The sequence below is a fragment of the Geospiza fortis genome, unplaced genomic scaffold (genome assembly GCF_000277835.1).
Source record: "Geospiza fortis unplaced genomic scaffold, GeoFor_1.0 scaffold35, whole genome shotgun sequence".
Lineage (NCBI taxonomy): Eukaryota > Metazoa > Chordata > Aves > Passeriformes > Thraupidae > Geospiza > Geospiza fortis.
The window spans coordinates 171,351-181,206 of record NW_005054453.1 but is presented as its reverse complement, the minus strand read 5'-3'; the positions used below and the strand labels follow the sequence as shown (position 1 = coordinate 181,206).

General features: G+C 44.9%; 1 protein-coding gene across 2 annotated transcripts; it reads left to right on the top strand.

The window, feature by feature from the left end:
* The first annotated feature begins 537 nt into the window (after positions 1-537).
* On the top strand, positions 538-8,943 carry LOC106631975. 2 transcript variants are annotated; one of them, XR_004082432.1, is made up of 7 exons: positions 538-753; positions 1,639-1,698; positions 2,331-2,462; positions 3,267-3,413; positions 4,487-4,547; positions 4,719-4,887; positions 8,890-8,943. XR_004082432.1 is itself a non-coding variant. In XM_014309798.2 (6 exons), exons 1-6 carry the CDS (start codon positions 589-591, stop codon positions 4,820-4,822), a joined length of 669 nt encoding a protein of 222 aa, XP_014165273.2. In that variant the 5' UTR covers positions 538-588; the 3' UTR covers positions 4,823-5,174. The 2 variants fall into 2 exon arrangements, 1 of the variants encoding a protein (XP_014165273.2); XM_014309798.2 differs by lacking the exon at positions 8,890-8,943 and having other exon boundaries at positions 4,719-5,174.
* Positions 8,944-9,856: the final 913 nt, after the last annotated feature.

Here is a 9,856-nt window from a genome sequence, read left to right as displayed (position 1 = left end):
GGCTCGGTGCTGGCTGCCCCAAGGGAGCAGCGGCGCCTTCCTGGAGAGGTGCGGAGCTTTACTTCCTCATGGGAGAGAGCCCTGCGCTCTGTGGGCAGCAGAAACCCCTGAGGGAGAAGGATGGGAGAGAGCCTGGGCACCTCCTGTGCTCTGTGGAAGAAGGATGGGAGTGCCTGGGCACCCCTGAGCTCTGTGGGCAGCAGAAACCCCGGAGGGACAAGGATGGGAGAGAGCCTGGGCACCCCTGAGCTCGGTGGGAGAAGGATGGGAGAGCCTGGGCACCTCCTGCACTCTCTGGGCAGCAGAAGCCCCTAAGGGAGAAGGTCAGCGCTGGGCTCTGAGGTGACGGTCGCACATTCCGCTCCAGCAGCAGGGAATGGTGTCCCAGCCTCCTGGCACGGAGCAGCAGCCCCGGGGGTTTCCCCAAAGGCCGCTTGCCCTCGGACACTGAGGAGGGAGCTGAGCACCAGCCGATGATCCCGGCCCTTCTCTCTCTCCTGTTAGGAAGAGCCCTTCTCCAAGCCTGGAAGGCCCCGGTGCAGCTCTCCAGTCTCCGTGTTCAGGGGTTTATGTGGGAATCAGAGCAGGATGGATCGGTATCGATATTTCATCTTTAACCAGAGGAACATGGTCGTGCTGGGGATGTTCCAGCTTGCCTTCAGCACCGTCTGTGTCACCAGTGGGTTCATAGATGGCATTTTCAGAACAGAGTCTCAGCTGGGCAAAACCAGAGCTCCAATTTGGGCTGGCATGGTAAATCTCTACTATATTTTCTATGCTTTATTTTGCAGTGGTTTTTTTCCCCCGCTGCTACCTACTAGTATTCATATTGGGGGTGGGAGGGAAGCCAGGATTTCTTGACAGCTCTTCCCTTGTTTTATGCTTTGAACTCAATTAATAAAAGTTTCCTTATAATGGTATAGGCAGAAGAGTGCAAGCCGACTTTCCTCTGAAGGAACTAAATTAAATACATTTCTGCTGGATAATGTAGAAAATGGGACATAGTGACAGTTGACTGCGGTTTTTTTGCAGAAGCATAGTGACCACAGAGAGGCCACAAAGATGAGGAGGGGGACACTTTATCCTCTGCTCAGGTAGATGAACCTGTGTCCCACAGTACAGTGCCCCTAATTTTGGTACTGCAGTGAGGTGTGGGCAAGAGGTATCCCTGCTCCCTGGCATTCAGCACCCTGATTTACCCTGCTGAGCCATGCTGCAAGGAAATTACACTGAAGAGCTGTCTCCAGGGCAGAGGCTGCCTCTCTCCTTTCATTAGTATCTTTCTTTCCTTTCCAAGATGCATATGGACTTGGCAAAGCAACGTGCACTTTCAGCACCTTAAATCAGAGTTATTCAATCAGTTTCATTATTTTGCCTGACCCCCAAAGCTCTGGTCAGCAGTAGCAAGGCTGTGTGGGTAGCAAGTGGGCAAGGCTCATGTCACCCATGTCCTGCATCCAGGAGATGCTGCAGAGGAAAACAGAAGAAATGAACAATTCTATTCCCATTTCTGATGCAGCAGTTACTCTGATCCAAGCCTTGAAAACCCTTTTCGTTGCTTTTCATTATTCTGTAGCAGTTTATCTTCTGAATCTGATGCTAGACTCCCAAGCTACCATCTCTTTTTGTGCTCTGCAGGTGATGGGAGTCCCAGGCATCCTGGCTTTGTTCTCCTCACAGAGGAAGAATCCAGTTCTTGTAAGCTAGAGGGGCAGATGGGTGTTTGTGTGCATGGGACAGGGGAAAAATGTTGGGGCAATCAAAAACAGTTTGAGGAGGGAATGAGCTGACTGGTCCTCCTGCAGAATTAAGAGCTTATTTCTTTGAGTTATCTTCATAAAAGCTGCTGTCTCTATAACCAAGAGGAGGATGCAGTGTTACCTTGCTTTCTGCTGCAGCAGACAGGCGCTGGGCCTAATAAAAAGCAAAACTCTGTAAAAACATTTCATATCAATGCTTTTCTTTTGGTGGTCCTTCATGTTCTTAAGCACTGCGTACACTAAAATTTGAAATGAGTTAAGAGGTTTGCACTTCCTAGGTCGGTTTCTCCAGCCGTGTGAACTCCAAGGGAGGATATTGTATGCAAATTAGAGGTCTTTGAGTGGCACCTCTGATTAATATTCAGGACTCAGCTGTAACTCAGAAACTCAATATTATGAAAACCTCTACTTCTCTGTGTTTGGCTTCTAAGTGGCTGTTGTTCCTGGGGATGTTGCAGTGTTATGGTAGGTCAGAGGCTACCGTACGAGGTGTAATGCTTGTATTTGCCCAAGGACAGCTTTGATTCCTGCTCCCCTTCTTTTTCTCACTAAAATTCTCTGTCTGTCTAGGTGAATGTACTGATAGTTGCTTCCATAATCTCTTGTGTTGCCATCTCCATTGTAATAGTTTATAGCTCCTTCACACTGAGCTATGGTGAAGAGGAGGAGCTGAGTTCTGCCCCAGTCCATGTTATCCATACTGTAAGTATTGATATCATGATTATTACTGGGGAACACGCCACCCTTAATCTGCAGGCAGTGCCAGATGTGGTTTACAAACAGAACCAGACTACTAGGAGGGGTGACACTAGGTCAGGTTGGCTGCTTTTGCGTCTTAGTGCAAAGGGGAGGTGTGGGCTGAGCCATGAAAAAATACTGGTGCTGCTGAGGGAAAGGTGCTGAGAGCATCCCTGGCCTGGTTTGACACAGTGGTTGCAAGGCTGGAGTCTTTCCAACAAGCACCTCAGGTGATGAAGTTACAGCAGTTGCAGGTCAGCTGGTTAAACCTGCTGTTATTTCAAGTGTATCCTCCACAGTAAAGCTGTAGAGAAGGAATGAAGCCCTTTTGTATCTCCAGTCTACAAGCAATTGCTTGCTGTAGGGATAAAGGCATTCCAGAGAGATGAAGATGATCATTAGTTTATTGCAGGACAAATTGAAATGCCAGGCTGCTGTAAGGTGCAGTGCAGCAAAACAATGTTTCTCATACTCAGTGTGAAGAAGAACAGCCATTCTTTGGGTTTTTACTCACTGTTAAAGCTATTTCCAAACCCAATTGCCATTGCATAGTATCTCACATTTAATCAGCAGCCTTATTTCCCTGCTTGCTCAGTTTGAGGTTCATACCTGGTTTGTTTTTCAGAGCACGGAAGAATCTCAAATAACACTGACTGTGAATCAATCTCCTGTCATGCAGTCACAGCATTCTTGCAGTCATTCGATTATTTTTTGGTGGAGTGTGTCACTTTTTGCATGTGGCTTTCCCGTCTCCGTTTATGTTTGCAGAGGTTCATACTCAGTGAAGTTGTCAAGGGTGCCAACATAGCCATGCTGGCTGTGTCCATCTGCAGCGCCTTTTCCGTGCTGGCCATGGCTTACCTGGGATGCCGGAGCCTTCCACGCTGCTCCTGCTATGACAGCGTGACTGGCATGGTGAGTGAGGAGCCCAGGGCACAAGCTGATTTCTGCTGAGTGTTGCTGGGAGGGGAAGAAACCCAGGGGAAGGTGTGTTTTTCTCCTATGAACCTAGTCTCAGCTCCTACCCATGGTTTTTTAAGATTTTCTAAGCCTTCTGTTGTTGCCATTCTTTCTCACACACTTTCTGCAAATAACTCATTGTTTTGCATTCCTTTATGGAGGAAGAGAAAGTTGATGGACTGTTGGTTTGTCCAGTGTCATTGGAGAGGGGGCACTGTCACCCTCCAAACCGCTGTCACTCTTGGAAAACTATAAATGTTGGAGTCAGAAAATAAACTTCCCCTTTTTCTTCACCTTGAGAACAGCGGTGTGCGCTTGTGTTCTTTTGTGTCCTTTAGCGACACAGTCATGCAGGGCTAATTCTAAGAAATTAAGTGGGATATTAGAAGGGTTTTATATTTCTTATATTTTTTCCTTTAAAGGAAAAAAATCTCTCTCTTATTTACAGTCTTATGTAAGATCTAAGTTATCTCTATTTTGCAAACCATTTGTGCTGAAGCTACTGTGGCCCCATTTCCCATGAATTCTGCTATCCTCAAAAACTATTCCTCTCATCTTTAAGCCATCAGTTGCTTCTGGTGCAGCATTACAAAGACTTACATGCTGGAACTTCAAATCCAGTAATAAAAGTATCTCCAGTGCTGTGTGTGCAGTGTTGGGGGGCTGACAAGTGTAATTTACTCCTCATTCCTAAGGACTCTGCCTCAAGTGATGGGGCCCACGGCATCTCTGCCAAGTGAGCTCAGTAAATAAATAAATGCCAACTGCTTCTCTGCTAGAGCAATTCAGGTGCTGTGTTATTAAACATGTGCATCCGACCATTTGGTTTGGTAAAGAATTAAGGGTGCAGGCTGCAAGGCAGTTGTTCCTCACTAAAGACACCAAGTGGGTAATGTGTGGTTGCTTTAAACTTTCAAACTTAAACATGTTAGGAGGTGTGGACTGCACAGACTTTTAAAATAAGTTCAGGTGTATCTTCTTGAACAAATTTCCAGCTGAGGTATTTGATGGTGCTGTTTTTTCCATAGGAATGGTTGCAGCCCAGTGAGGACCAAAATCAGGCTGTGGAAATGATTTGTGCTGTACAAAGTGAGTAACTCCTTTGCCTTCACATATCTGGATGTTCACCAGGGATGAGGAAGGAACATTCTGAATAAGGTTTACATCCCAGGCCAAAATCCTGATAACCAAAAGGAACTCAGGATTTTGTGCAAACAACTATACCATGTTTAATGGTTTTCACTTTCTTTTCTCACACAGGCCCTGGGGGGAGAATTTTTACCTTCACAGATCAGTTTCCAGCCCAGGATGCAGATGCAGAAGAAGACACATCCAAACCTCCACCATATATCAGAATGACTTGAAAAAGTGGCTGAACATTATGTTCAAATGTGGCAAGAGAGATGCAGTCAGTTCTTAATCTTTAAAGGTGGTTATGCACTTTTCCTTGGCCATTTGAAAAACACACACAGAGTGAACTAGTGAATGTCCAGCACTGAGCAGAGGTCACAGTGCAGAGGGAAACATCTGCAGGTGATTTTGAAATTTCAGAATTTGTACAGTGAAAATACCTCATTGCTTCTGGAAAGTGAGAGCATTTTTTAGTCTGGTTTTTTGTACTTAAATCATGTTTTATTTCACGAGAATGTATCATGCAATTTGTGTAGCAGTGCTAGCCTTAATTTAAATATTAAATACAATTCCCTTTTCTTCAAATGCTATCTCGATTTCTCCCTCTTACTGCATGAATTATTTGGATGATACTGAAGGACACCCTTCATCCTTGAGCTTCAGAGTCTTTTCCTTTTCTTCTTGGTAGGAATGGGGGCAAGTTTTTGATATGAAACCTTAATAATGCCATTCAGGTAACACAATTTCTATCAAAATGTGGTTTCTGTGGGATGTACATGTGTCAGTACAATTAGTTTTAGCACTGAAGTGTAACTGTAGAGTGTGGCAGGAACTGGAGCTGCACTAGCTCCTCTTATGAAGTAACTTGAATACTCTAAATTCAGTTCAAGTTTTCCTATTTTGACTTTGTAGATTGAAAGTTTAAAAGAAATCCTTATTTTAGGGCCTATTCTGCTAAAATGTATTACAGATCTAGACAAAAGTGTTTTGTGTATTTTCTTTAGGGGACCTTTTGTAGTTCCTCTAGACCAAGGAACTACAGCTTCCAGTCAGGTTCTGTCATATTCTGAAGTACACAGAATTCCCAGATGTACTTTCTGTTTCACTTTTAGGTGAATGTCAAGTGTTGATCTTGCCTGCAGGCCTTGAGCAGGGAGTGGTAGATGACTTAACCCTTGGTACAGATTAGCACAGCATTTGAACAGGGCCTGGAGAATAAGTTCCCATCTTGAGAAAGTGGGTAGTAGGATAAGTGATATCCACCATGAGGCATAGAACTCCAGGAATGATCTCATGTAAAACTCTAATTGCAGCAAGTAAGGTGCCTTTCATGGTCCCAAGAGAAGAGTTGTTCTTGACTTTTTTTTTTCTCTAAAGACTGAAGTCCTTTTCATAATGCTGGTAAAGGGACTCCAATACCTAAATGGCTTTAAACCAAAGAGTGTGGGTTTAGATTAGATATTGGGAAGATTTTATTTTCTGTGAGGGTGGTGACACACTGGCACAGATTGCCCAGAGAAGCTGTTTATGCCCTATCCCTGAAAGCTCAAGGCCAGGCTGGAGGGGTCTCCAAGCAGCCTGGTCCAGTGGGAGGTGTCCCTGCCTGTGGTAGAGGCATCATAGTGAGATTATCTTTAAGGTCACTTCCAAACAATTCTGTGATTCTGTGATGATTCTGCAAAGATGTTACACAGCTTTTTTTTGTAACCTGGAACAGAGAAATACTCTTAGCCACATATTGAGGAAGTCCCAGTGAACAGAGACACTCCTCTGTGTGTGTAAGGTGCTTGCCAAGTGTATCTGTTGCTGACTGTAACCATTACAATTATTAATGTCTGGGAATATCTCAGGCTGGGAGAGCAGCCCTAACCACCGGGCTCCCTCCACAGCCCTTCTCAGGTCACAAATTGCTTCCTCCACTGCCCAGCTTCAGCCAGGGAAGCTGTCCCCACCTTTGGGTGCTTGGGCCAGCAGCTTAACTTGGGCCTGCAGGTCCTACTCTGGCAGCTGGAGGCTTAATTATGTGCCACAGTAGCCAGATTCTTCCTGACTTTGGCTCTAAATACCTTCATTACCTTGCCTGCAGAGCCACAGAAGGGTTGAGCTTGGAAGGGATGTCTGGGGATCACCTAGTTCAATCCCCTCCTGTGCCAACCAAAACACTGCTGTTGTCTTGTTCATTTGAAGGTGTTAATGTTTGAATTGTTTTAATGTATTAATTCAAGCGTTGTGATTCAAAATGGGATGCTGTGCTTTTTCCTCTGAAATAGTGCCTGTCAACAGGCATCAAAGCACCCAGTGTGACTGCTCTCCCTGTCCTCAGCTGCTTCTGGCACAGCTCCACACCATCTGCAATGAAATGCTGGGGAGCTTCTTCTTGTTTAACACAAACTGCTCTTCTTGTACGTGGAAAGAAAGTCAGATATCTTCACAGGGTATTGGGCTCGCTGATAGCTGAAAGCAGTGGCTCTGGTGAGTCTGAAACAGATTTTGCATTGCTACAATGCACTGCTCAGCCTGTGCATCATTTCTGGGAGTTATGGTCCCATCCAGAAGTGCTGTTTCATAACCAGTCCTTGCAGTGTGATGTACTGAGCATAATTCAACAGCATTGAACAGGGCAATTTGCTTTTTACTGTGAGAGTGCAGAGCAACAGGTCTCCAGTCCTTTCTCAAATGCTGTGCTGTTTCCATCAGCACAGGCAGATAATTCCTGGGATGAGGGTGGCAGTGCCATCGTGGCTGCTGCAGGTCAGGTCCTCCTGGCACAGCTCTGGGACACAATCCAAGTACCCAGCCCAGCTCTGGAGGCCTTTGATGTGGCATTAAGTGACAGGTGTGGCAGGTACTCGTTTGGCTGTGGAACAGCCATATCAGCACATACTGAGCTCTTAGGGTGTAAAAGAGAAGCGTGCTCCATGCTGCTTCCGAATAAAAATGTCTGCAATTGATTTAGCAGCAGATATAAGATGGTTTATTTCTTACACAGTCCTTCCAGTGGTGCAAATATTGCAGGTCACTCATAGATGGATGATTTCAACAGTTCTTTCTACAAAAGTGGGGGTTCTCAGAAAAACGACAGCTGCAGAATGGAAACTGGTGGAAACTGATTATCAGTTTGATGTTTCTCCTCTTTGGTCAGTGTTGCAGAAAATAAATTCCTGGCTGCAGTTTCTAGGGCTTTATTTAGCAGCCCGTTCCACATGCGAGGTGCAGCACCTTCCCAGAGCCTGCCTGCATCTCCAGGGATATTCCATGGCTTGTGTCACCCCCAGCTTCCACTGGTGGGAGTCAGGTGGAGTTATGGACCCCTGTTATGGACCCAAGCATTTTGTGCTCACCTTGTGTTGTCAGCATTGCTTGCATTAAGTCAAAGACAAGGCATTTGCATCAAAAAAGCTTCTTTACCTCAGGTAGGCTGAGACAAACATGGCCCTGTTCCCTGAGGCGCAGAACAAGGCACACAATATCCACGGGTGGATAAGGCAAAGCCTGCCAGCCTGCCATTAGCAGGGGCCAGAGTTAATCACCCAGTGTAATCAGAAGGCTAATCAGGGAAGCTGATTCTGGAAGTTAATGTTCAACTAAGGGCAAAGAATTTTTTGAAGTCATTTCCCCAACAGAAGCAGCAGGAGGTGCAGAGGAGGAAGGAAAGAGGAGGGATCTTCATCATGGTGAGGATCAGGGAACCCTTTCAGGCACTTCTTTGACAACGAGCTCGTTTGGGATTTTTTAAATATACAGATTTATTTTTATTTATTTATTTGTATCTGAATTTTTATTTTTCATAGATACATGTCTGGTGCAGTTCCTCCCTGGTGCTGCTGAGCTGCTGATGCTCAGGGTCAGGGCAGCCTTTGCTGGGCACAAGTGTGTTTCCCCTTTGCCGGCAAAAGGCAGTGAGAAAACAGGGGATACAAAGTCACAGTTGTGCATCCCCATAGCCCACCCTGGTTTTGCATGAAGCAGTTGGAAATTGAAGTAAATCTTCACTACAGGTAGATGAACTGGCCTAAAATATTTTGAGTGGGGAACACAATAGGTCTTGCTCATTAAACATGCAAGGCAGTCTATAGAAGAGAGCCTTAAAAGAGCTGGGAAACCACAGGAATAGTACTAATTAATCAAAATACAGATATGTCCTGGAAACAGGAAGTGGTATTTGCCTGCAACTGAGAGGAGGAATATTCCCTTTTTTGAGTTTTTGGGGTTTTTTTTATACTCAGTAGAAACCCCGCCTAATATAAGACACACAACATGCATTTTTTGGAGTCAGACTGTGTGATTTCTTGTTTCCTAGGATCACAGAACCACAGCCTTCTTTATGTTGGAAAGGATCTTTAATATCATTGAGTCCAACCACTGATCCTTATCGGTCCCTTCCAAACTGTGATACAATTCCATGATTTTCCAGCACCAACAGTGTGTAAGTATGGGGAAAAGTTGTTGAATTTACCTCTAACTTGAGGAGGGATGCCCATTAAAGCAAACAGCATTTCCCAGCCTTCCCTAGGTGCTTCTCCATAAAAACAGGAACTGCTTTGTCCTGCACCTCTTCAGGTACATCTAACCCAAGCACATTAAACTGCAGTTTCACTTGCACTTTCTAAGCTGCTGCAGTAATGTCTCTTCCTTTTCTTTTTTTCCTTTTTATTTCTTTTCTTTTCTTTTTCCTTTTCCTTCCTTCCTTCCTTTCTTCCTTCCTTCCTTCCATCCTTCCTTCCTTCCTTTCTTCCTTCCTTCCTTCCATCCTTCCTTCCTTCCTTTCTTCCTTCCTTCCTTCCATCCTTCCTTCCTTCCTTTCTTCCTTCCTTCCTTCCATCCTTCCTTCCTTCCTTTCTTCCTTCCTTCCTTCCATCCTTCCTTCCTTCCTTTCTTCCTTCCTTCCTTCCATCCTTCCTTCCTTCCTTTCTTCCTTCCTTCCTTCCCTCCCTCCCTCTACATGTTCTCTTTCATTGACTTGACATTTATGTCATCTTCATTTAAAATTACTTTGTTTCATGGTTCATCTTTCATCCTTTGGCTTCTGTCCACTACATGTTTTTAACTACACTCATCACTTTCTTCTTCAGTCCATATTAGTTGTTATTATGTTTATGGTGGAACAGTACATGCCAATATTGCTAAGCCCTTTCTCCCCACCCAATAACCATAGGACTGATTCAGGGTAACAGATGGTGTTTTCAGCTTCCAAATTCTTTGCTCTAAGCATATCTTACAGCAGTTGCTTCTGTGTTTCTAATTTTGACTGATGCAGGCAGCCTCCC

Bases quoted from the DNA above. Each gene is read 5' to 3' on its own strand.
- LOC106631975 (XM_014309798.2), top strand. From the start codon at position 589: ATGGATCGGTATCGATATTTCATCTTTAACCAGAGGAACATGGTCGTG. The intron at 3,414-4,486 runs GTGAGTGAGGAG...TTTTTTCCATAG, and splicing joins ATGACAGCGTGACTGGCATG to GAATGGTTGCAGCCCAGTGA. The intron at 4,548-4,718 runs GTGAGTAACTCC...TTTCTCACACAG, and splicing joins AATGATTTGTGCTGTACAAA to GCCCTGGGGGGAGAATTTTT.